This window comes from Perognathus longimembris, chromosome 23 (genome assembly GCF_023159225.1).
Source record: "Perognathus longimembris pacificus isolate PPM17 chromosome 23, ASM2315922v1, whole genome shotgun sequence".
NCBI lineage: Eukaryota > Metazoa > Chordata > Mammalia > Rodentia > Heteromyidae > Perognathus > Perognathus longimembris.
In genome coordinates, this window is record NC_063183.1 from 13,620,633 (window position 1) to 13,648,073 (window position 27,441).

At 45.7% G+C, this 27,441-nt stretch overlaps 1 protein-coding gene across 1 annotated transcript in view; it reads right to left on the reverse strand.

Annotated features, from left to right (window-relative positions):
- Window positions 1-27,441, reverse strand: part of Rbfox1 (RNA binding fox-1 homolog 1) — a 929,373-nt gene that overhangs the window by 475,180 nt on the left and 426,752 nt on the right. The window contains exon 3 of the mRNA XM_048332268.1: window positions 17,824-17,865. Coding sequence (XP_048188225.1) covers window positions 17,824-17,850 — 27 coding nt within the window. The 5' untranslated portion in view covers window positions 17,851-17,865. The remainder of the gene's footprint in view (window positions 1-17,823; window positions 17,866-27,441) is intronic.

Genomic DNA, 27,441 nt, shown 5'->3' on the forward strand with positions numbered 1-27,441 from the left:
GGAACCCTCTAGTTTGGCGCATGTCTGGACCTTGATTTCAGGCTGTGACACTATTTCTAGAGAATGGACACCAGGGATCAGCTTGAACTGGGGGTCTCAAGGCTATAGGAACACATGGCTGTCAAAACCCTGGTGTACAGGCCACAGAGAATCTGGACCCAGTGCCGGAGCTCCAGAGAGGTTCTCCCCCACCCTATGGGCAGGTGTCGTTGGCTGCCCATTACTCTGCGCCAGCAAGGGAGGCGGGGAGAGCAATTTCTTTTCTTCATTTAAAATGACATCGTTTCTCCTTTCCTTTTTCTCCTTTTTCCTCACTGCTCAGGAGGCTGGGAAGGGAAACATGGAGGAGCTGAGGTGTGTGAGAATCAACTACCCATGGCACAGCCTGGGAAGCCAGGAAAGGGGAGGGAGAGAGGGAAGAAGAGAGAAAGAGGAAGGGAGGGAGGGAGGGAGGGAGGGATGGAGGGAGGGAGGGAGGGAGGGAGGAAAGGAGGGAGGGAGGGGGCGGGAGGAGGGAGGGACGGAGGGGAGAAGGACAAATGAAGGAGGAGGGGAATGCAGGAGGGGGAGGGGGAGAAAGGGAAGTCAAAGGCAGAATGGGGAGATGGGAAATAAGGGATAGAGAGAAAATAGAGGTGTAATGAAGGGGAAGATGGGGGAAGGGGACAGGTACAGATAGAAAGGGAAAGAGGGAGAGAGAAAGAAAGTGGATAGGGGTGGGGGGAGTGCACAGGAACACAAGGTGGGGCCAAACCTGTACTTCTACAAGATTACCAATGTCACCTGTGTGGCCCATCTACTCCAATCATTTCATAACTACTGTTACAAAGTCAGTGAAATTTCAACCTGAGTTTTGGATAAACATTCAAACCATAGCATTTCGTTAGTCAACAACTACAGTCATTTCTTCTCCCTTGTCCCAGCCTCTGGCTTCCTGAAGGAATCTTTGAGCCACTGAAAGGAGCACCGCCCTCCACAGGGAGATGCCCTGACACAGAGCCCATCCCGGGGCTGCCTGACTATGGCATGGCAGACGGCTGTGAAATGACCTACACTAAGGAGGCCACGGACATTGGTTCCACTTAAGAAAAAAAAAGAAGATATTCATTATAAAATGCTTAAAATTCATAACTATTGTGACACATGAACAGTGAAGCCATGACTTAAGTTTTCAACTCCTAACTTGGCTCTGGAACACAAGGACAACCGAATGATCAGGACACATCTAATCAATGAGGAATACTTGCCCTCCAGATAAAAACAACTCCCAACTTTCCTGCCCATTGTTTATTTTTCTAGCATTAATTATGGTGGATTTATCTAAAAAAGGTAAGAACACCCTCATTTGGGTCCCCTCCCTCTACACACACACACACACACACACACACACACACACACACACACTCACGTAATAAGGACTGACCAAGTTACAATAGCCAAAGTGCAGGACACAAGTGGTGTTAATAGGCTGAAGATGATAACCACATTGTTTCCTAACAAGGTGGGTGTTGTTACAACCTGAAAGAAGCAAGAGCTGACGGTGGAGCATGAGGAGAGGCCCAGGGCCTATGGGACCTCGGTCATCCCAGGGTGAGACCCTGGCTTGGGACAAAAGGGATGGGAAGTTAGCGTGGGAACTGAGCTGGCAAAGTGTTGTTGTCCACCGGATGCTGGCCATGAGCTCTATGGCCTCCAGACTAAGCAAGTGTGGGGGGAAGGACAGTGGGAAGGCGCTGGGATCTTCCAGGCTCTCTGGAGCTGGTGTCCGCATGGAGCACGGGGTTGTGCGGTGCCAATCACCCTGCGAAGCAAACTTTCCTGCCCAGCAGCCACCAGGCAGCCAGCTCCGAGACGCTGACGTGCAGCCGGGCGAAATAAAGTCACGAATGATCCCCAAAAAGTGTGGGGACCAGGATGAGAGTCAGCAAGGGAATAAATCACAGCGTCATCTCCCAAGGAGCCAGGGACTCGGGAATGGCAATTGGCAAATGTTATAGAAAAGAAGAGAAAAGGAAAAGAGAGCCTACGTCTTCACCCTTCTGGCGAAGGGCACTCAATACAGCCTGGTTGGTTTGGAGCATGGTAAACACGGATCTTCCAGAAGGAAGGTGGCACTGGAGAAAGACCAGGCTGTTGGACTAGTCATCAGGGGGTGGAGATGAGCCAGGTCCCCGGGGCCTGGTCCACCTGCTAAGAGTTCTCTGTGCCACATGACATTGTCAGAGGCCGGGTCAACTGTGACACAGGTTCCCAGGATGAAACGGCCATGGGGCACTTGCTTATCTTATTTTTTCATCCTTACCCACATCTACATTGGGGTGGAGGAAGAGCATTGGTAAAGTGCACTCATCTTTAAAATAAAAAAATTCTGGTAAAATACATATAACATCCCATTGAACGTTGCAACCCTTTCGAAGCGCGTACTTCCTCAGTTAATACAGCATGAAGGACAAGGACCCCAACCCCCCAGGTGAACTCTCCATCTTGCAAAATACATGTTCTGTGCCCAACGCCCCCCTCCCCTGAGAAACCATAATGGGACAAACTACACTAATGTGAACTGAAGTTTCACACACACACACACACACACACACACACACACACAAACACTGCCCAAGGCAGGAATATGAATATCTTGAGTGTCCAGAAATCTCCCTCCTGCCTCACTGAAGGAAAATAAAAGTTAGTTTTCCCCTCTCATCTCTCTAGTTTTTCTCTCCATCACAATGCAAAGGCTTTTATGAGGCACTTCTTCAAGATGGCATTTTATTTTGCTTCATACAGAGGGAGACACGTAGAAGGGAGGCCACCACTAAATTCCCTAAGAATTTACAACCTGAACTTGATGGAGCACAGACTCAGGAGTTGCTGGGCGTCACCTTACGCATGGGCGGTGGGGGGGGCACAGTGGCAGGGAGGGGGGGTGCGAGTACCCAATGCCGAGTGGCTCAAGTGAAACACGCGCACATGGGGCCAGAGGCTGCCTGGCCTCTCTCCTCCCTCCCCATGGCCTTCGGCTCAGGGACACACACAGGGCTACCCGCACCACCGTATCTCCAAGCACAGCCCTCTGTCAGCAAGACCCACATGGAACTAAAACGTTCCACCAGCTACCTGCCCATCTGTCACCTTAGACACTAAGCCTACACAGAGGAGTTTGGGGGCGGGGGGGAGCTGGGCGAACCCAGGACTACCTGTGACCCTTCACCCAACTTCAAGCAGTTGTGCAATCCTGGCTGTCATCACACACACACACACACACACACACACACACACACACACACACTCTAAAAGAAAGAAGCTTGTCTGGGTGCCAGTGGCTCATGCCTATAATCCTAGCTACACAGGAGACTGAGACCTGAGGATCGCTGATGAAAGCCAGCCCAGGTGGGAAAGTCCCCGTGAGACTCTGACCTCCAATGAACCTCCAGAAAAGCAGAAAGTGGAGCTGTGGCTCAAGTGGTAGAGTGCTCAGCCTTGAGGAAAAACAAAACAAAACAAGCTAAAGGATGGTAGCTAAGCCCTGAGGTTAAGCCTCAGGACTGCCACAATAAAAAAAAAAAAAGAGAGAGAGGTAGCTCAACTTTATGTTATTAACATAACAAAAATAAACCCAAGAGCTGGAGTCAGGGCTCAAGTGGTAAAGCACCAGCTGTAAGCAGAGAAAAGCAAAGGGAGACTCCGATCAAAGGTGCTGAGTTCAAACATGAGTATTGGTACCAAAATAACACAACAATGACAATAATGATGATGATAAGTAAAGCTAAAAGTACTACATGACACAGAACCAAGGCTCAGTAAATTAACGCATTCGAATTAACACTAACACAAGATAACCAGTATTATTATTAGTTAGCTTTTACGTCAACTTTATTCTCAGAGCCAACCTGCTCGAGTTGACAGCGTCCCCACCATCGCCACTGTCACGGGAATCATGTTCCTTCTTCCACCGGACCAAAGCTCAAAGGCAACAATGAGCTCTGGCTTCTGGGTTGCAAAAGCGGATGTCCCGTTTGCCCCTGTCGGTCGAGACTTTGCTGCAAACACGATCAGTAATCTTATTTTTCATATTGAGAAAGTGCCTCAACATAATTCCTCCCTGAGTGGCAAATATCAAGAGGATATGAGCAGCACCCTATTGATCCCTGTGTCTGTGTGGACCGTCTTGTCGTGGGTCCTTGGTGAATAGGCACTGGACAGGATGTAATACTTGCTTTAAGCTTTTGTTGGGATGCCTGTTTGCTTGTTTCTCATTGTTTTCTCCAGACATGCTTGCTAGAAACAGTAAATAATTTTAGGGTTTGGGAATTCTGATTAGCTTGGGATGGGTTGCCTCTGGGTACTAGGTACTAGGGCCTCCAGAAGCCAGCAGATGTTGTGTGTGACACCCAGGTCCCAGTGAGGCACTCACAGCCCAAGCTTGGACAGCCTGTGCTCCCCCCAGGGCATGGTAAAATTGGCACCCCTGAGGCTCTGAAGGGTACCTCATTGGGAAATCAGGTCTGGGAGCTGTGACCCAGTGACTGGTAATCTTTAAAATAATGTCATCTGCAGGAAAATGGATGGAACTAGAACCAATTGTGTTGAGTGAGGTAAGCCAAGATCAGAGAGACAAAGGCTCTCCCTGGTAGGTGGCAGTTAGATCTAAAATGCACTGGGATATGACAAATGACACAGGATTCTAAATAAACACACACACACAAACACAGAGAGAGAGAGAGAGAGAGAGAGAGAGAGAGAGAGAGAGAGAGAGAGAGAGACCCAAAGAGGAAAGTCTCAGGAAAGAACTACAAAGATGCAACACCCAAATGCCTCTATGTTTAGAAAAAATAATATACATACTGAAACACACTCCAAAGGTATGGACACAGAGGACTGCTTTCTTAATTTGTATTTTCTTTTTCTGACGACTCTGTATTCTTTGCCTTATACACAGTATGTGCACAAGCACATCTCGGGGGAGGGCAGAGAATCCAAGGGAAATGGGTGGAAAAAGTGCCACGGTGGAGCTAGCTGGACATTTTATGAGAGTGAACCACGCAACTTGGGGGTGGTGGCCGGGAAGGAGGGACCAGGAGAGAATGAAGCAACAGATGACATTGTGCGAAAGGAAATGCACTTACCACCTGACGTACACAAATGGAACTCTGCTGCATATTCCCTCTAAAACAACAATAATTTTATTTTTTTAAAAAGGGACATTTTAGGCTGAGAGGCAGATCTGCAGAGAGGACGGCGACACAGGGGCGCGGGGTTGGGAGGGCAGCGACGTCACAGGTGGCCTTGCGTCCACCCAATGAGATCCAAGGACTTGGACCAGCGGCTGGGAGACCTCCAAAGGAGAATCTCAGCAAGGACCTGTGTCACAGATTCTGTCCCCCACAATTATGAGATCTTAAGTCCCTGTTGTTTCTGGGTACCTAGTTTTAAAAGCACTCCGTGTGTGTGTGTGTGTGTGTGTGTGTGTGTGTGTGTGTGTTTTACAAATACTCTGGCCTTCTATGGCATGTTAGGCTCCTTCCACAAGAACAGCATCTCACTGCTCATAAACAGGACAAGGGTGTTTGTGCCAGGCCTACATCTACAAAAGCCTGGGAAGGGGCATCACAGAACTATATGACTCAGAGGTGTTTCTACTTCTCCAGTAGGAGAATTTCGATGCTTCACATCTGCCATGAATCCAGTGAGTAAAAACAGAGATGGGCAAGAAGAATCTCGAAGGATGCTGATCCATCTTGTGGAGTCGACAGGAAGCATGCTTTTCTGCCGGGCCTCACCGTCAGTCAGAAAGAATCACAGCTGCCAGGCACCGACCTCCCTCCCCACAGGACTTCATGAGTGAAGAGACTATTTGGGCTCCTCCTTGGTAAGAGCTCCACCTCAAGTTTCTCAGAAGGGATGCAAAGTGGTTTTCATGGACTGGGAGGAATTAGTTTGGAACTGGAAGCATACTTCACAAAGCCATTTTGCTTACATTAACCGCTCACAGGTCTAGTAGGTCTAAGAGGCACACAACTCCAGAACCTTCCCTTTCCATCATCCCCCACCAAGAGATACTGATTGTTAAAAAAATTTAAATCACGAATACGATGAGATGCAATGAAGACAGCACAGATGATAACATGCAGACACAAACTGGATCCCGAATATCTGCTGAGGAACGTGGCTGCAAATCTCATGGCAGGACTTCACAGAATGACAGTTTTCAAATGCCAGGCTGGTGCTGCGCCCTCTCCCCATTCAGTCCCCATTTGTGATGCTGCAAATGACTCCGTTCTTCCTGGTTTACCTCATCTTTTTGAGAGTCTGCACTCTCTCTGCTAATGCCTGCCTTTGCCCCCTACAAGCATTCCACAGTCCCATTTGACCCCTTTCAGAAAATCCATTCTGCAAGACACACCACAGTCTGTGGAAGGGTGTTTACAACAGCCAGTCCAATCCACAGACCACCAATATATTTTTTGAAGCAATAGGGCTACTAGATAGTATCTTGCCCACCAATGCCAGAATTTCCTCTCATGCTTTTCCTGAACAGGAATGAGTTTGCTCAGGGTGTTATGTGCTTCACCAGGAAGCCACTGGCCCTTGCCTACACACACACACACACACACACACACACACACACACACACACACACACACACACACACACACATACAGAGAGAGAGAGAGAGAGAGAGAGAGCGCTAAAACTCGACAGGGCCTGAAGAGATTTCTGGGTAGAAAATTATAGGTGTATCTGGAGAAATCTATGCCAAGGGAAGCTTTCAAGGTCTTTATCTCCTCAACAGCCCTGCTCATCCCTCTCCACCCACCCACAAACCATGTGCCTGCAAGCGGTCCTCAAAATGCAGCCTTAGAAAACTGCCAAGAGCCTGTGTGTTTAAGCAAACAACCAGCACCACCTTTGCTGATCTCCAAAGAGGTGACACTACTCATAAAGTACAAAAAAGAGTGTCACTACCCTGGGCCTGGCAGGCAGGACAGGAGGTCATGTCAACTTTGACACTGGTGTGGGGATGGCCAGTAGGAATCCCTTAGCATGGAGGAGGTACCGGCTTGCTCAGAGCCCTCAGTGCTCAGGTACTGATGAGTCACACTGAAAACCCCTCCAACTGTGAAGGAATGCTAATTTAAACAGAAGCCATGTAGTGGTGAGTCCATAGTGTGTGTGTGTGTATTAGGGCCTGAGCTCATATCTCTATTCTCTATTCTCTGCCATTCAGTACCCAATTCCTGAAATCTCTTGCCTTCTTTATTTTTGTCCTTTTATTTTTAACCCAGTGGCTCATGGTTGGAATTCTTCGATCATGGTGGCAATAAGATCAGCCATATATTCTGATATCTAGCTTTCCAGAGCTCTCTGATGGGAGGGGAAAGGCAGGGGTCAGCCAGAGAAAGGAGGGGTGGGGGTGGGGGGTTGGGAGAGGCTGTGAACAAGTATCCAAGCAGATAAGCTAGATAACGGAGGTTGCAGTGAGCATGGCAGAAGTGACAGGAAAGATGGCAGATACCTAAGCCTCTGAAGTGCCATGCAGGTCCCTAAGGAGGGAATGCAAGTCTGGGGGTGATCATAATTTTCCAAACCAGAACTCCATAGGAGAGGCTAAAAAATGCTCTGAATAAGGACAGTGTGGCAAGGGGACCACCCAGGTTGGCCAGGACACACTGTTGCCTTAAAGGAAAAGAAGACCAGAAAGGAAGTGTGAGTCTGAGAGCTGTTGGAGTAATGGGGATGAGAAACCAGCCTTGTCCCAAGTGCTCACGGGAGGACGACTGGGCAGAGGAATTCACAGGGGCAAGGAGGCACAGTCACAGGAAACGCCTCGGTTCCTGACTTCATCTGCCAGTTTAGGAGCTGTGACAGAGAGAGAGGAGAGAGGAAGGACAGATGAGAGAGAGAGAGAGAGAGAGAGAGAGAGAGAGAGAGAACACAAAGAAGTGGTCAAGGTGAGAATTATCTGGGAAGTCTGAGTTTCAGATGCTTCACTTCCAATGTTTCCTTTTCAGTACAAAGACTCAGAGATTAGCAAATACTTCAACCCTGGGGAGACATAGTTCTCCTTCAAAGATTTGGCCCCCCGCCACGGTCTCTACAGCCAGGAGGAGAAATAATGTCACCACTGACCTCTCATAATGCCTATTCCACACCTACTTTCCACACAAGTAACTTTTTTTTCTGCCTCCTATTATCATTCTTTAGTTATGCATTTCCCAGCCTCTAGAGAACTATCATTTTGATCACAAGATATTTCAAATTAAAAATAAAACAATTTTTTTAAAAAAATAGCAGTGCATCAAAGATGCTCCATAAAATATTTTAGGAGAGCTGACTGCTGACCTGTTCTATGAGCCAGGACTTCTTGGAACGGAGCCTGTAATTCCCTCTTCACAGGGTAGGACTCTGGCTTTTCACAACCAAGAGGATGGCATGCTCCTTCAGAGTTGTTTCTCTTAATGGCAAACTTTGCAAGAAAGCAATTGGACAATGCAGTGCTCTGGGTACAACTGTAGGCATGAACATTATCCCCTCTTCCCAAGCGAATCACCAGGGCCACTGTTTTTGTCTTGTGCAATCCGCTCCAGTCTGGTGGGGGTGTGTGTGTGTGTGTGTGTGTGTGTGTGTGTGTGTGTGTGTGTGTGTGTGTGTGTGTGTGTGTGTGTTTGTGGTGAGGTTCTGGTTTCCATATCTCCTGGGGAGCAGAGGGGGATGGGTGGCTAAATCATCTGTTCATATTCATATTACTACTTAAGTCTCTGTGATGCTCCTGGCTTTTTAGAAAGTTCTCTTTTGCTCAGTGGCCACCAACCTTGCAGATCACTCTAGGCACAGGGAGAATATCCAGCAGCAAGTGGGCACGAGCAGGTTCAGACCCACGGCACAGCTAACGCCACATGGAGTTCAATGTTTAATTCAGATATCTATTATAATAATAATATTTTTTAAAAGCATGCCTTTGGTGTAAAGTTGTGGAAACGTATATGCAGGCATGGTTAAAGGTGTACAACTATTGAAAAAATAACAGGGTAAAACTGCCAACAATCTTTTGGTTTTAAATCTCTGCGCAGTCATCAGCAGCTTCTTCAGTAATGTGTGCATGGCCGTTTGCCTGAACGGCATCTTAAGCAGAGCCACTCAGAAATCGCACCTTCCAGACGGACGGTAGCCAGATAGAGCTTCCCTGCCCTTAAGTTTTTCCTTCTTCTCCTTTTAAAGTAACTCTCCCCTCCCTCTCTCTCTGTCAGAGTCTGGTTACACCATACAAGCTGGCCTTGAACTCACAATCCTCCAGCCTCCTGCCCTAGCTTCCCCCAAATACTGGGATTAAAGGTATGTGCTAGCCTCCCTATAGAAGTTTCCTCAGCTTTCCTGGCTCCTCAGGACTCAGAACCCATGGAAGGCAGGGAATGTGGACACCTCCCCTCCCTAGGTCATGAAGGAGAGACCAGAAGGCAGCAGCTGTACCCAGAGGCACGGGGAGGGGGGCTGAGGTACTATAGGATGTGATGAGGAGCCTGCTCTCAGCAAAGCTTTCACTAAACTCTTGGCTCTGCAACTCTCTAAGTTTACACATTTCCCCAGTGTCTGCGTAGGAGTCTTTGATCACAGGGAAGAAAAAAAAAAAAAAGAACAGTTTCCGAGTAACTTCAGCAGAAAGAGAGATCACGCAGAGGATCCCAGCAACGAGCGGGCTCCAGGGACTGATGGATGATCATGCTGAGGAATCGGGGTGGATCTGGAGGTCCAGCCCTGGGAACTCTCTCCAAACTCAATTTTGCCCCAGTTGTTGTCCTGGAAACCACCCCTCTCCCCACCTTGACTTGCTTTCCATCACACTTTTTGTCTCCTAGACTTTTTATTTATTTAATCATCCAAAGCCTCAAGAGAGAATCTAATTGGCTAGCCTTGGCCGTGTCCACTCCCATTGGCTAGCAAAGATTATCCCAACCCCCATCACCACCACACATGTGAGGGCTGAGAACTGACTCCCAAATAAGGGACTGGCTACTTCTGGTGAGCAGAGGATGAGCAGACACAACATGTGCTGGCCAGCCACATCCAGCGCACACCTGGATATGGGGTGTGCACAACGGCTTAAATGCATGGCAAAACGGAGGCCACAACGGGAGGTGGGGGGTGTCTCCTGCATTCTCAGGAGGTGTGTGCCTTCTCCCTCAGTCCTCCTCCTCCCCCTCCTCCTCCTCTTCTTCCTCCTAAGCAGAGGAAAACCATAGGCACTTTGACTATCTGCTCACCACCCCTATTTCCCTGGCAAGTGTGTGTATGTGTGTGTGTGTGTGTTTGCACTGGAATGCTTTTCAGATCTCAGTGGCATGAAGACAAGCCCTCGATAAGGCATCACACACAGGAATGAAGAGCAGAGACGGCAAACTGGAATGTCAGCATTTCTCAATGGCTTCACTGGGAGCTCTTTAATACCAGTTTAATAATAAAAAGGGAAGTGGGACGGGAGGGCCCTGGACAGGGGTCTGATGATGAGGGGTAATGGACTGAAATGCACTCAGACAAAGGGAGACTGGGGCTCCAGTCACACGCCCTCCTTAGGGGAACTTCAGAGGCCTTCTCCAAAGAAAACATGGAAATGCCACAGCACACTTAAAGGACCAATAAGTGAATGTGTGTATGTGTGTGCACGCACACATGTGTGAGACAGAAATCAGCACCCAAGATGAAGTGTGAGCCTACCATTGGTGCTCATGCCCAGAAAGGCCGATTCTCAAGGACCAACCTGAAGAAGCAATTCACACACAATATGTGATTCGAGCCTGTCATCCCAGGTACTCACAAGGCTGAGATCTGAGGGCTGAGGTTCGAAGCCAGCTTGGGCAGGGAAGTCTGTGAGAGTCTTATCTCCAATTAACCATCTAAAACCTGAAAGTGTGTGTGACTCAAGTGGTAGAGCATTAGCCTTGAGGGGGCAGAAAAAGCTTAGAGATACCGCCCAGGCCTTGATTTCAAGCCCCAGGAGTGGTGTGAACACACACACACACACACACACACACACACACACACACACAGCAATTCACTAGACTTTTCTCAAACAAAAAAATCAGGATTATTCTGCGGTCTTTAAACCACAGAAGGTGGAGCCCCGGCACCCCGATGTATAGATGTAAGCACTTTCCTGGTGACTGCAGGAAGCTATCTGTGAGGAAGTCCATAGTAATCATGTATACATTTGTCCTTCTACGGTAGAGCAGTAGAGTTAGGACTGTTGGGGTGGGAACCTCAAAAGAAGCACAATTTAAATGTGTGTTTCCACCCCTTGTGTAACTCCCATAAAAAGTAATCTTCTTTGGGGATGGAAGAAGGTCGCTCATCACAAGCCTTCACACACACAAAAAAAAGGTATTAGCTGGATGCCAGTAGCTCACACCCATAATCCTAGCTACTCAGGAAGCTGAGATTTGAGGATTGAGGTTCGAAGCCAACCTGGGCAGGAAAGTCCATGAGACTTGCATCTCCAATAAACCACTCAGAAAAAGCCAGAAATGGTGCTGTGACTCATGAGGTAGGGTGCTAGCCTTGAGTAAAAGAAGCTCAGGGACAGAGCCCGGGCCTAGAGTTCAAGCTTCAGTCCGGTCTGGCAATAGGAAGGGAGGGAGGGAGGGAGGGAGGGAGGGAGGGAGGGAGGGAGGGAGGGAGGGAGGGAGGGAGGGGAAGGTATTGCTTTTTTTCTTCACAATAGATAGATAGATATGTAATAATTTTTGTTATATATTCCAGTCTTTCTCCAACGTTTTCTTTTAAAGTGAACAAGATTAATGTGCATTTGGTGGTTGTGATCTGATGTGAGAGAGAACCTAAGAGTTCCTTGAGTGTGCTCTGCAGAGGGGACTCCCTGGTAGAAGGCGTTTTCTTTGAAGGAGCTCTCTGCGGAGGGCAATCCCTCGCTCTCCTCATAGCATCCCCTCTGATGGGCTAGTCTCCAGTAAGGAGGTCAGCTCACTGTGGCCCACTTCTTGCTCTGGCAAATAAAATTTTTATTGAAACAAAGCCTCAACTGTTGGTCTTTTCTGTGACTGCATTTTGTGCAAAGTGGTTGTCCTGGAGGGTGGTATCCGTACCTGTGACAGTGTCCACGGCGACAACAGGGCCCTTTCATATAAAGTCGGCAGACCCCATCCCTGAGTGAATTGCAGCTGGTTTTGCTGACAGGGAAATGGAGAGCGGCAAAGCACAGCTCAGCTACCCTGAGCGCAGAATCTCTCAAGATTTCCCAAGCTCCCTCCGAGGTGCCCTCTTTATTTTACAGTCCTCTCGCCCATGGCTAATTGAACTAATTTTTGAAGCTTTGCTTTCACAGTGTATTTCTGAACTATTTAGCTTCATTTTCACAGAAACAGCTCTCTCTCTCTTTAAATCTTACTCCACTCATTTTTCATCAGTTTACATAATATTCCACTAAATAATGTAATTACAGTAACAAGTGTAGCTGGCAGGAGCAGCTCTGGGAAGGAATACAAGCTCATCTTGGCAAGCAGGCACCGCCGCGGAAAGGGAAAAGGTAAACGTGAACGTGGCAGTTACACCATAGCATGCAGTGGCCAGTCGCCCAAAATGTCTCATGAAGTAACTGGACAGCAAGTGTGAGTCTGTGAGGTTTGATAAGTGGAGGCCAAGGAGGGACGCTTTCTCCCATTCATGCCTTTTCTCAAGTCATGAAACGCTCTGGTATTTTTTCAGTTTCACAGGAATCTTTCTTTTTAACCATAGTTATTTGACTGATACGCGTTTTTGTTGGTTGGTTGTGCTGCTAGCCTGCCAAGTTGAGAAGATCAAGAACTGCACAGGTTTGATAGTGCCGTTATATCTCCTCTACCTAAGCACAGTGACTGGCATATGGCTCATACTTGAGTAAGTAACTGAATGGAAGGAGACATTCCTAGGGGGAGCCGCTGTGAAAATAGTCAAGAAAATCCAAGTTCTGTGAGACAGTGGTGCTCAAAGCCACTTTGGGAAATGCTTCAGACTGTGAAAGCAAGGAGTATTTGCAAAGCGGGAAGGGATGGATGGACTTTTTCTGCTTTTCACAGCCTAAGCTCCAGGCAGCCCGGAAGATGTCCTAGCTCATGCCCAGTTGTCGGAGGCTGTGATCTAAACTGAGAGGAGCATGAGCGTCTTGCATTCTGCAATCCCAATCCTTCCTGTGTCTAGCAGGAATGGAGAACCTGCTTATGCCTGGCAAGTTAAATATTGATAACATAGAGCTGCCATAATCATCTTCCACAAGACAGGCCCTGGTGATTTCCCTGTTTCTAAAGCTTTGGTTTGTACTCAACTATCACCATTTTCATCATCACTGAGGGCGATGTGCAACTTGCTGGAGTTAATGCGTATCTTTAAAGGAACTCATCTTTAAGCCTAAATAAATGTACTTGCCAAATAAACTGGATAATGTCACAGCAATGAAAAAGCAACCTTAGTATAGTTGTAAGTAAAAGTTATGGGGGGAGGGGGAGGGATGACAAACCCACTGAAACCTAACAATGACTAAGGTCCTTTGCTCTCCCAGATCCTACTCTAAAGCCCTTATATGCATTAATTGTTATTATTTTTTGCTTGCAGGAACACCTGAGCACACCCATGCATGCATACGCTTTGTAAATTAAGTATAAAGAGGAGGGATCTGAGGGGCAGAGGGTTTATGTTATACAGGCTAGCCAGCAAAGTACTAAATTGCAAATTTTAGATTTTATCTCAAGTGGGCCTAGCTCCAGGCCCCTAATTCTTAACTGCCATATTTTGCAAACAATGTGATTAAAGTCTGAAAGAAGCTCAGGCTGCTGCAGGCTCTAAGCCCCAGGCACACTCCCTTTTAGTTAAAAAAGAAAGCTCCGAAAGTGTTAAGAGTCTTGTTTAATCTACTTTAGCTTAAACTGAGACTTTCTCATTGACATAAAAAGGATTCCGGGAGAATTGGAAAGGGAATAATTTCCACTCTAGGGGCCCCTCCTTCAGCTGTGAATCACACAGGAAGGGTTTTCCAAGCCGAGAAATAACCTGCACTAGAAGTTGAGTGTCACCGGTAAATTTCCCAACATCCTTTGCTGAACTCCGATCCTCCTCTTTAGAGGTTCTCTGAAAACTCCCAGGTCACAATGGCTCTCTTCCCTCATCATACTTTCCCTTTGGAGGATCCCAGTGGGTGTATCCGTGCCATTTCCCTGGACAGATCCAATTGGATCAGAGGAAACAGGTGATCTAAGCTTGGACCAACCAGGGTCCTCTGCCCCAGAATGTGTAATTAGCCTCAATCCATCTCCATCCATGTAAAGAGCAATGCGCATAAATTACAAGGCCTGGAAAATACCATGGCCATAAAAAGGCAGAGTCCATCTCAAAAGAGAGACACAGAGACACAGAGAGACAGAGAGGAAGGGAAGGAGGGAGGGAGGGAGGGAGGGAGGGAGGGAGGGAGGGAGGGAGGGAGGGAGGAGGGAGGGAGGGGAGAGAGAAAGAACTCAGAAAGGCAAACACAGGAGAGGAGAGAGAGGAGGGGGAGACTGCCATGGAGAGAGGAAGGGAGGGGTGGAAGAAAAGAAAGAGACCTTTATGACTTTGGAGAGATTTTCTACTCTAAAGCTCTGGCTGGTTCTTAGGATGTCTCACGGAAAGTTTCTGTGTTAGCCCAAATGAGTCTCTATGATTTATATCCAAAAACAGCCATCATGAAGACAGGCAGTTAGCCAGGCACAGTAGCGTATGCCTCCAATCCTAGCCTAGGGGCTTGGGATGCTGACATTGGCAGGTCTGGGGTTCCAAGCCAGCATGAGCAAAATGTTCACAGGAAGCATCTTGACAGTAAAATCTGGTTATGGGGGCACAGCCCACCCATCCTGGAAATCACAGGAAGTATAAATAGGAGGATTGCAATCCAGGCTGGCGGGGACAAAGAGTAACACCCTAGTTCAAAAATAACCAAAGCAGAAAGGGCAGGGAGGGAGCATGCTATAAGGTGGCAGAGAACCTGCCTAGTACCTGAGTTCAAAAATCGAGGACTGCAGCGATGGAGAGGGAGAAGGGGAGTGAGGGAGATAGATAAAGAGATGGAGAGGGAAGCTGGGAGAATGGAGGAAGTGGCGGGGGGGGGGGAGATGATTACTCAATGAAATGACATAAGATGAGGAAGCACCCATCTTCTCAGTGCCTTCTGATGAGGAAGTTGAGGAGGGCGGGGCTAGGAGAAAAGCAGCCATCTTGGAAAAAAGGAGGCAGAGGAATTGTAAGCCATCATCCAGATATCAGACATCAACAGTCGGCCCTGGAGCTCAGAGGTGAGTTCCTGTTCTTATCACTCAAACACCTCTCCATAACTTGTGCACAGTCGCATCTCAACAGACAAAATGGATAGGATTTTTCAAGTGTGTTTCTTATGGCACAGCCTAAGGCCAACAACATGCTACAGCTGACATTCTACAACCCACTGAGTCTGCAAAAAAACATACATATTATATCCATCTCTGTGTTTTGCCTTTGCAGATTAAATAAAGGCTCTTGGACATCTTGTGATTCATTATACTTTGTACTTTTAGTTAAAAATAAAGATTTAAAAACTGAAATCCCGCAACTAAATTAAAAAAAAAAACTAACTTTATACCTTTCCTAACTTTTTTTTTCTTTCTGCCACTATTGGAACTAGACCTTGCATTCTACAAAAGTCCACCAGAATTTGTGAGGAGAAAAGAGAATTAAGGGAGCAGCAATAGAGACTCTAAGATAGTCTTAATTCTGGGGAATTTGTCAAGGCCTCCTGGATACAAAAGCATACACTGCATGTTTCTTCTCTCTCTCTCTCTCTCTCTCTCTCTCTCTCTCTCTCTCTCTCTCACACACACACACACACACACACACACACACACACACTTTCTGTAGCACTGACCTACTTCTGGCCAACATCTTACTGAAACACGAAGAGAAGTCTGAAGTTGCAATCCATTATTTACTAGATTGAACCAGTAATTGAGAATGGAGGGGAAAAAAAACAACCAGAGGAGCTCCAGCCGCCCTAGAACATCTCGAAGGCTGTCACTGAGGAACTGCCGAATCATGTTGGCACGGGTGCCAGGGAGGAGATGGATGGGAGGGAAAGGGTCATGGGAAGGCCTGGCTGGGATAGCCTGTGTATCTCTGCCGCCATAAATATGCTCACGAGGAAAAAGAAAGCTCAGCCCGCCATCTTACCAATTGCCACACACAGGGACTTTCTTCATTAGTTCACATGAGGACTTAAAATCTGATGCCAACAGCAACTGCAAAATGGAAATCATCCTACAAGCCATTGTCATCTGGGAACAACAGCTCAGCAAATGCTCTGACAAGTAAGTCTGTGTACAAAAGCATTAGACGGCTTTAATCGGTTATGTTTGATTAGGTGATCTCCAACTACCAAAATATAGAGGAAAACAGCTTCTGTGCTTGGTGTTTGATCTTTGTTTGCATGGTGTGTGCCAGTATTGGAGCTTGAACTCAGGGCCTTGCACTCTTGCTTGGCCTTTTCACTCCAGGCTGGCACTCTACCACTTGAGCCACACCTCCACTTCTGGCTTTTTGCTGTGAATTGGAGACAAGACTCTTGGATTTGTCTGCTCCTGGCTGGCTCTGGATTGTGATCCTCAGCTCTCAGCCTCCTGAGTATCTAGGATTACATGTGTGAGCCACAGATGGAGCTACTATTGTGCGTTTAAAGCACACTGTAGTGTGTACAGCAATTTGGGACTGTGACTGCAAGTCTCATCGTCTAGTAAGGCTTGCAAATTCCCATCAATGACATTCATCAATCATGAATTCAGGCTCTACTACTTACCACATGCATGAACTTAATAAAGACACCGCATCAGGGCGGGACACTGTGGCAAGGAACAACACTTCTTTTTATAACAGTTCTGGGACTTGAACTCAAGACTTAGGACCTGTCCCTCCAATTTCTTTCTCTCAAAGTTAGCGCTCTACCACTTGAGCCACAGCACTATATCTGGCTTGTTCTGAGTAGTTTATTGGAGGTAAGAGTCTCACAGACTTTGCTGGCTGGGCTGGCATCGAACCACCATCCTCAGATTTCAGTCTCCCAAGTAGCTAGGATTACAGGCGTAAGCCACTGGCACCGAGCTGCACTATTTCTTAAAATGCCATCCACATTACAAGAAGGGCATCTGATGGAGTGAGATACAATGAAACCAGAACAATGCCATCAAGCTCTGCTCACAAGCATGCCATTTTCTCCTGCAGGACTCATTGTCCATCAAAAATACTTGAACATTGAATCTCATTTCAAAGAAATAGGAGACTGACAATGCCTACTCTCTCCCCATATACACAAATGACACTGGACTCCAAGGATCTGGGGAGGTCTCAAATTCTCTTTAAAAAAAAAATGCCCTTAGGGTATGACTTGACTATTCATCCTGGGCCACAGCCAAAGAACATTTTTCTCCACTCAGCAGAGAGGCCCGTGTTCATATGAAGAAGGTGGCAAGGTGCCCTTTTGACCTTCGATATTACTTAGGCCTCATGTTGTCCGTGCCCAGTACGATGATGTCAAACAAATTCCACAAGAGAGGTATTTATTGCTGACTCTAAATCAAAAAATCCATAGCTACCATAATGGCACTTCAGAAGAAGATATACTGTATTTACCAGCTCAATCAATACTAAATTAGCTGGGATAAATATGTTCGACTCCACCAGTGTAAAGATGAAACCTGTTATCTAGATTCTGTGTCTCTAGAGAGACACGGAAGTTTTTGCTTATCACACAGAAATGAGAACCAGGGAACATTTGACCAGCAGGTGCGCGCCTACCCTTAGCTGCTCTCTTTCAGAATTCATCTGCTGCCTTGAAACCTACAATGACAAGAAAACAAAAAGAAAAGAGGGAAAAGTCAGAAGTTTTTCTTTTTCTTTTCCAAGAAAAGCTGCCTGGGGATGGGGGGGGGAACAGAAACTTATCTAATCACAGGGCACAAAGACCACCCAGAACTAACTCATTCTGTGATTAATTGTCCCACAGGTCCAGGAGCTTAGGTTTGATTTGGAGGTTTGGGGTGTGTGTGGGGGGGGAGGGACAGGCAGGAAGGCAGGGAAGAGAGGTTGGAGACAATGGTACAGAGAGAGTGCTCCCTCTTCCTATGATGAATCCCCCCCCAATGCCCAGAAGATTTGCAGAGCTCTCCCCGCAGTCTTCTTCAGTTGGCTGAGATGACAAAGTAGAGAGCACACGGGGTCTTTTCCAGGGTGACTAGCCAGCTGCCTTGGCCAATGGCTGATCCCTAACCACCAACCGCTGACTCCATGGCTCATCTCTAACTTTGGGGCATTAATACAGCATTGCAGATTCTGAGATCCATACTTGTATGAATGAAATAGACCTTGCTCCCTTGGTGGCACCGTATCTTCCCCTTTCCAAGGATACAAAGAGTGATCCGCAATGCAGGATGCCCCATAGGCATCGCTCTTGACCTAATGGCCAGGTTTTTCCTTAGCATGTAAAGACGCCTCCTTCTGGATCATTATAATTTATGGTAAACAGGAAAATAAAACCATGATCCCACCACACCTAAGAGGGGAGGGAAAGGATGAAGGAAGGGACACGGGATGCAGAGGAAAACGTGACCTGCCCCAAACCGAGTATGGTCTGATACCGTGTGAACGGGGCACTGGCAGGCTCAGTGTCTTTCATGCAAATGGCCGCAAAAAATTTATACCTGCATCCATCACCGCTCAGTATTTTCCTAGTTTTTGTTTTGTATTATTTTTAAAAAGTAAACATGAAAGTCTCTTGACACCCAACTCTTGACAGTCTACTTCAAGTTTCTAAAAGTTTTACTATAGTACAAGAAGTTTTGGGAATCCAGTTTTGATGTATATTTTATGCATTTTTTGTATGGAAACTTCCTTTACGCTTTTTCTAAAACAAACAAATGAAAAAAGATAAGAGTCTTTACTTTGGATACAACAGAGAGACTAGAAAAATATGTATGAACAAGTGCTTTCCTGTGGCATTTAATGTAGAAAAAATGATCTAGAACAACAGCTCTTAAGAAAATAAGCAATGAAACGTCCCTATATGTGTGTACAGTAATTAACCACATACAATTTATGAAAGAGAGGATAATAGTACAATGTAATACAAGGAAAATTAAAATAAATCACAGACCTTGATAGAGTGGCATAACAGGGGCACTTAGAATCCTGATTTTGAAACAGAGAAGGGCGAGAAATGCATATGACAATCTTCATCTTTTAAGAAAAGAAGCTACAAAACATTGCACACAAAGGGGGTGGTAGTGGTGGTGCGACATTCTGTTTAAAAAATACAGGGAAACACATTATGAAAAAAGAGAAAGGAGGGCTAAGAATGTGGCCTAGTGGTAAAGTGCTTGCCTCATACACATGAAGCCCTGGGTTCGATTCCTCAGCACCACATATATAGATAAGGCCAGAAGTGGCGCTGTGGCTCAAGTGGTAGAGTGCTAGCCTTGAGCAAAAAGAAGCCAGGGACAGTGCTCAGGGCCTGAGTTCAAGCCCAGGACTGGCAAAAAAAAAAAAAAAAGAAAGAAAGAAAAAGAAAAAAGAAAGAGAAGGCAGAGAGAGAAATATTCTAAACTATTAAGTAGGAAATGAGTATCATTGGATACACAGAGAAACATGTACAGATGTACACCTGGAGGGAGTAACGATTTTTTGTCCATGGTAACTCTATAAACTGCTAAATTGTGAATGGAGTTGACCCATAGAGACAGACAGAAGGTAGATTCTCGCTGGCCAAAGACCGGAGTGAAGGATTGCAGCGGTGGAGCAGTAGGCACTTCACAGCCCCTGTTCCCTTTGTGGTTTCTCAAAGTGGAAAAGAAAGGTTGCACAGCAATGCGACGGTCACTAAAATGTACACGCCAAGGGTTAAACTGGTGGATTTCTTTCTATGGTGATATTAGAACAATAAATAAACAAATACATAAATGAACAGGAAAATAAAGTGATCAAACAAAAATAAAATGAAGAGAATAGATGTTAAATAAATAAAAATAAATACAGTGAACAATAAAAATAAAGTGATAAATAAAAAATCAAGGCTGGGCACTGGTGGCTTATGCCTGTAATACTAGCTACTCAGGAGTCTGATATCTGAGGATCACAGTTCAAAGTCAGCCTGGGCAGGAAAATCCACAAGATCTTATCTCCAATTAAACACCAAAAAACAGGAAGTAGAGCTGTGGCTCAAAGTGGCAGAGCACTAGCCTTGAGCAAAAGAGCTCAGGGACAGCGCCCAGGCCCTGAATACAAGCTCCGACAAAAAATATAAATAAATAAATAAATTCAGTGAACAGTGAAGTGATGAAGTCAGAACACACTTCATCCCATGTTCCCACTGGACAGTTTAAAACTGAAGGATACAACAGAGACAGGCTGAGAATATTAAATTATTTCTTTGTTTTTCCATTTTTCTTTCCTATGTTTTAGCCCCTATTGTCATTGTATTTAATTTTGGTACCCTTTGTATTGCATATACATTTATCTGAATTAGGGAAAGGGAACATTAAAATGGTGAGACAAAGGATAAAGAGCAAACCAATAAAACAGCAATACTCATAAGACAATATGTTGGAAATTAAATGTACAACTCAGGGTGGATTGGGTAAGAGGGAAGGTGGTAGAAAAATGAAAGACATAATAAGTGTGATAAGAAATGTATTCACTATTTTACATCTGTAGCTATAACCTCTCTGTATGTCACCTTGATAATAAAATTAAATTTAAATCACTTTGGGATCTAAGAGTAAAGAATTTTAGGGAACATATGGTGTGTGTGTGTGTGTGTGTGTGTGTCTGTGCGTGTGTGTGTATGTGTGTACACGTGCTAATCCTGGGTCTTGAACTCAGGGCCAGGCACTGTCCCTAAGCTTTCTTACTCAAGGTTAGTGATCTATCACTTGAGCCACAACTGCACTTCTGGCTTTTGGGGGTTTAACTGAAGATGAAAGTCTCACAAACTTTCCTGTCCAGGCTGGCTTTGAACTACAATCCTCAGATCTAGCCTCCTGAGTAGCTTAGATTACAGGTATGAGCCACTGGTATCTGGCTTCCATATGTTGTGTGTGTTGTGGTATGTGTATGGTGGTGGTGGTGTGTATGTGTGTGTGTAGTACTGAAACATATTCACTCACTTCTGAATTGCACATGTGTATACAACCCTTAAATGATTCCATAGGATTTAAGAAGTGAAGGAATAGAGCATGCCCAGCCCTGGTCTCAGAAGGATAGACACAGGGTACCACAGCCAACTGTGCCTGTGGAGGCTTTGCCAGAGGAACACATACTGGAAACAGCAGCCGACTACAGGAGACAGGTGAGAACTTCCCCCCCCTGAACCCAACAGGGCTCACTGGTGGCTACAACCAAATCCTCCTCAACCTCTACAGCTTTTAAATAAGAACCTGCATCTCCCCATACTCAGTCACTGGGGCTAGGAGCACAACTCCTCAGCACAGGAGGAGTGGAATATTACACCCCCAGGGAACTGTCCGCTGACATTACCACTGAGGTAGCACAGATGTTGGAATGAGCAAATAAAGATGTTGAAACAGCTTTTCATTAAAAAAAAATGCCCAGCAAGTAAGATATAATACTGCAAACACATAGGAAGTCTTAGGAAAGAAAATGGAACTAGGAAGAAGAGCCAAATAGAAATTTCAGAGCTGTAAAAGCAGTAAGCTAAACTTTAAAATAAGAAATATTATATGACTGTTTTCAATGGTACCATGAAGACCACAGAAGAAAAGTATTGAGCATAAATGTCAATCAATAAAAGGTCTCCAATTGGAAGTGGTGGATGGCTCAGAGTGGTAGAGCACTATTCTTGAGCAAAAATTGCTCAGAGACAGCATACAGGCTCTGAATTCAAGCCCCACTACCTGCCAAAACAAAAAAGGTATCCAATTCAAACAACAAAGAGACAAATATGGTAAAACAGAGAGAGAGAGAGAGAGAGACTCAGATACTTGTTGAACAATAGCAACAGGTGTGCATACACCTGTTTGAAAATGGATGGTCGAGCGCACTACAGAATTAATGGCCCCAAACCTTCCAAATCTGGCAAAAGGCTGCCACAGGTGAGGAAGATGATTAAATCCTTATGAGACAGACTCAGAGAAACCCAGAACCAGGTGCTTCATAAACGAATTTCTGAACTTTAAAGAAAACTTTGAATCTAAGTGTAGATGAATGATGCAACTCATCAAGGGGCAACCAAACAAATATGCACCTTCATCAAAAGCAAAACAAAAGGGCTGGGAATATGGCCTAGTGGCAAGAGTGCTTGCCTTGTATAAGCCCTGGGTTCGATTCCCCAGCACCACATATATAGAAAACGGCCAGAAGTGGAGCTGTGGCTCAAGTGGCAGAGTGCTATAGCCTTGAGCAAAAAGAAGCCAGGGACAGTGCTCAGGCCCTGAGTCCAAGCCCAGGACTGGCAAAAAAAAAAAAAAAAAAAAAAAAGAAAGAAAGAAAAGAAAGCGAAATGAAAAAATAGGCCAAACTAAGAGGCCACAAGCTGGAATAACAAAATGGTGATCCAGAATTCTAATCCAATAAAAATACCCTTTAGAACCCAAGGAAAGGGTTGTGACGGAGCTCTGTGGTAGACTGTTTGTCATCTATCAGCTTGATTATCATGTGTGCCATCCTGGGTCAGAACTGGACTGGGGGAGGGAGGAAGGAAGGGAGGGAAGGAGGGAGGGAGGGAGGGAGGGAGGGAGGGAGGGAGGGAGGGAGGGAAAGACTATGTATGTGTTGTTGCACCCCACTTGTTCTCAGATTGCTACAGAAGCTTTCCAGACTTAAGCGAATAGACTACCTGAAGAAAACTTGGGACAGCAAGAATTCAGGAATGTGAATGGAGATAGTAGAACAGAGTACAAATCTAAATAGAGAAGATACGCCTATTCCTCTTGAGATCATTACAAGAGACTTAATGAGTTCAGTGTAAAAACAAAGTTGGGATCAGCTTTTCAATACAAATGCATACATTCCATCAGATTAACACCACATAAAGAAGACAAAGAGACATGCTAGGATGTGGTATCTGCTCGTGCCTGTCCCCGGCTTTAAGGTGATTTAATTAAGGAATAGAAGCTATGTATAGTTAAAGCATTTGTGCATATGTGTGTGTATACACATACATACATGTACACATATATGTATATATAAATATATAAACATTGGAAAATAATCACCACAAGCTCATTAATGAAGGTGTAGAGATTCCTGCATTTGAGTTGCAGTGTTAAAATTCTTTATTCTCAAGAGAAGTGTCTTCATTGTAATCCCCCAAATAATCACCTTAAAAATAATATAAAAACTGATATGACTGAAAACGAGCCATGCCACAATTGAATGAACACACACAAACACACACACACACACACACGCACACATGTAAGTTTTGACCTAAACCTTTCACTTCATATAAAAGTTAACTCAAAATGGACCTCATGCCTCCATGTCAAACTCAAAACTAAATGGACAACAGAAGTGATGCCCATGTTCCCTTCTGACAGCTGTTCTATGGTTTCCAAAGTACACTTTATGACATGCAGCCTGAGTGAGGAAAATATCTTAAAATATCAGGGCCTTGCCAAACTAAGACTTGTGCCACGCGCACGCGTGTGTGTGTGTGTGTGTGCGCACTAATCCTGAAACTTGAACTCAGGGCCTGGGCACACTGTCCCAGAGTTCTTTTCATGCAAGGCTACATAGAGCTCCACCATTTGAAACACAGCTCTACTCCTGGCTTTTTGGTGGTTAATTGGAGATAAGAGACTCATGGATCTTTCTGCCTGGGCTGGTTTCGAACCTGGATCCTCAGGACACAGGTAGTCTGCTGAGACAGCAGGGGGTGGAGTGGTATCACAAAGCTCCTGTAACCAAGAATGGGGAAGCAGGATTCCACACTGAGGCCTTGTGAGAGAAGTTAAGGAAAAGTGAGAGCCAAGATGATATAAAGGACATTTGGAGTAATTTCTCTCTGCGTGATGTGTTCTCCAGTCTTCGTGCAGAGTATGGTAGATTATTTGATCCAAATTCTAGCAACTTGAAGTTTTTACACCATGCTGATCTATACCTCACTGGGGCCTACCCATACCCATCGGCTCCATGCTTGAAGGTGGGCACTGCTAGACACTTGGAGAATCAAATGTATGCCACCTACGTTCTTCCATCTAAGGAGGCCAGGAACTTCTCCTTGAAGTGACAGGCCCAGGGTCACTTTGGCAAGCTGGCCGAGACCTACCCTGGGTGTCTGCCTCTTCGTCGTTAACCACCATCACCAGAAAATACTCCAGCCAGGATGGAGCCTCCCCACCTAAGGCTCACTGTGTTACTGTACAACTTACCTCAGTCTTCTAATCACCTTCATCACCATGATGGGGAGAAGCAAGGCAGGCACCTGTAACTCCATACTGTCCCTGATCAGAAAAGATCCTGGTTGCAAAGTCTTTAAAAGCCAGCCTTGGAAAAAAAAATATCCTAACTGTCCACTCTCCTAAATGTCATTTCATTTGGAAACTAACATGGTCACACACACCCCCTTCCCATGGCAGTAATGCACACAAAAAAAACCAATATAGTTTATGGCCTAAATGAAAGAAGAAAAGAGAGAGAGAGAGAGAGAAACTGGAAGGTCAGGCTCTGCTCCTTTAAGATGCTTCCAGAATCAAATACCACTCTGGCTAGGGCTGCCAAGTAAGCACTTATGAAAGGTTAGGAATGGAAGCAATAAACGTCCACGCCAGTCCCTTTGCTCTCGTGGTTGAGCGGGATGTTTAATCACAGAAATTCATCTTCCTCCCGTGCCTGTCTCCATCTAACTGGTGAGACCAGAGAGTCTTTCTCACAGAGACTCAGCCCCGGCTTCTCTCTTGTCTGTTCTTGCTTTAGCCTGACCCGGTTACGGACCCCTTTCCCTCTGCATCTATCAGACGGGCTCGGCAAGGCAGTGGCTGAGCTCAGGGCTCACGATGATGTTTCCTATCATCACCTCCTAGGTCCATCCGCAAAATTTCCCAGAGCATCTTCTGTTCAGCTTTGCTGTTCTCGGTACCAGAAATGCAATGGGGACAAAGCCACCAGGGGCTCATGGTCTTTTTTTGGGGGGAGGGGGAGAGGGGAGAAGGAGATCATGAAATATATCAACAACAAATAAATCAACAACATTGCCCAGAAGGTGCAGACAGTGCACAACACATGAGCAAGATATCACACAGGCCTCTGTATTAAAAAAAAAAAAAAAGTGCATGTTTCCAGAGGAGAAAAAAATGGGGACATATTCAGAAGACAAGAAAAGATGTGAGTCGCTCCATGAGATGATGAAAATATAACAAATTCAAGATGGTTCAAGAGCCACTACATGCAAGAAGAAACGTGCCGGGAGAGCTGCTTACTCTCGCAGGAGGCGGAGAAACACAAGGCACGGTGGGTGAATGAATGGAAGCGCAGCGATGGCATGTCCTTGTTTGTGATAATATAGCGTTGGAGATTCCAGTTTGCAGAAGAGAGGTGTGAGTCATTTTCACAGAAAGCCACCAGAGAAGATGAGAGGCCCAGAGCTCAAGAAATCAGATCCACGTGGGCTTTTCACTTCAAAGTGCGCTTGTGTAGCCCTTCTCGATCCTTCTGAAACACTCTGGACTCCCCGATCCACACGCACCCAGCCGTGTCTGGAGCCAGGGTTACCATTTGCTATTTTTCTCAATACATTTATGGGGTGATTATAAACACAGGACATAGGTCTTTTGACAACAGACCTGCAGCTCATCTAAAAATGATAGTATTAAAAATAAATTCACGGTGAGATGAAGAGAGATGAAGACTGTGAAATGAAGATTGTGAAGCATGAAGAGAGATGAAGATTATGAAAACATAGGGTCCCATAGGTACCGAGAGAAGAGGCATCCCACCGAGCCTAACACACACAAAGAGGCATGGGTCAGGGGGTTCAGATAGGAGCCCCCACTAGTCCACGCCCACTGTGTGTGTTAGCCAAGGACAATGAAGAAGGCAGAACACTGGGTTTGAGGAGAAGGGGAGAAAGTACAATGGTGTTAGAAGGCCCTTGTATTTTGGCTACATTGTAACTATGCTTCCCATGAAAATTTCTTTTAGGAAAAAGATGTGTGTGTGTGTGTGCACGCACGCGCGCGCACATGCGCGCGCAAGTCTTGGGGTTTGAACTCTGGGCCCAGGTGCTGTCCCTGAGCTTCTTTTTGCTCAAGGCTGGTTTGGGCTCTCCCACTTGAACCACAGCTCCACTTCTGAATTTAGATAGTTCATTGGAGATAAAGAGTGTCATGGACTTTCCTGCCTTGTCTGGCTTAGAACAATAATCCCCAGATCTCAGCTTCTTAAGATTATAGGCATGAGCAAAAATAAGTATTTTAATCATGTTATTGAAATAAATAACACAGTGATCAGTCTAAAATGTAAGCAAAATGGTTGTACCAGGCTAGAACATATTCGTGCTTACACGCTCGTGTTTCTGCACAGCAGAAGTGGTACGAACTTTGTTATCTGGCTCATGAATGCATGGATTTCTACACGGGGCTTCTTGTTGTGTGCATTGGGATTGCTGCCACCGAATTACATTTCTCTAAGATCCACCCAGGAGTCCTTCCATAAAGCCCACCCTCTCTCAGATGGAAGCGGGAGGCTCAGGAGTCAGAGGGCCCGAGTCCAGCTCTTGCACATCCTACATGGAGAACTGGACACAGCAACAAATCCCCTCTGGCCTCAGTTCCCCATCAGTGTGAAGGGGGCGATGCGGGAATGGCCTCCTGTCCCTTCGGTTGTGAGCATGAAAGAAGAAAAACCATTTCAAGTGCCAAGAAAAGTGTTTAGCGTGTCTAAGGAATTCAATGTGTAAAACTAATAGGAGTTTCTGAGAACCGTGGGTTAGTGGGTTCAATTGGTGGTGGGGCACAAATGGAAGGTACCCAAACCCAGAACGTGTGCTTTCTTCAATTCAGTGGTGGATCTTCCAAGAAAGGAGGAAGAAAGGATGGCACCCATTACAACACAGCCTCACAAAGGAGAAGAGGCTCCGTGCTTCATGGTTATTAACCTCCTGAAAATGATTTGTAGCTTAGTAGTGAGGCATGATGGTGTATGCCTGTCCTGCCTGTAATCCTAGCACTCAGAAGACTGAGGTAAAAAGAACTCCAAGTTTGGAGCTAGCTGGATGAGCTTCTGTCTTAAAAGGAAAAAAAAAAAAGGAGGGAGGAAGGAGAAAATAATTCATGTTTTATTTGTTATTTAGTTGACTTCTTGCAATGGACATTCACGGCTTTTGGCAGAAATTCAACAGCACTAGTGATCTAAATAGCTGAGTGAAGTAGTGATAGGGTTGTTAGCATAATTAAATGAGATGGT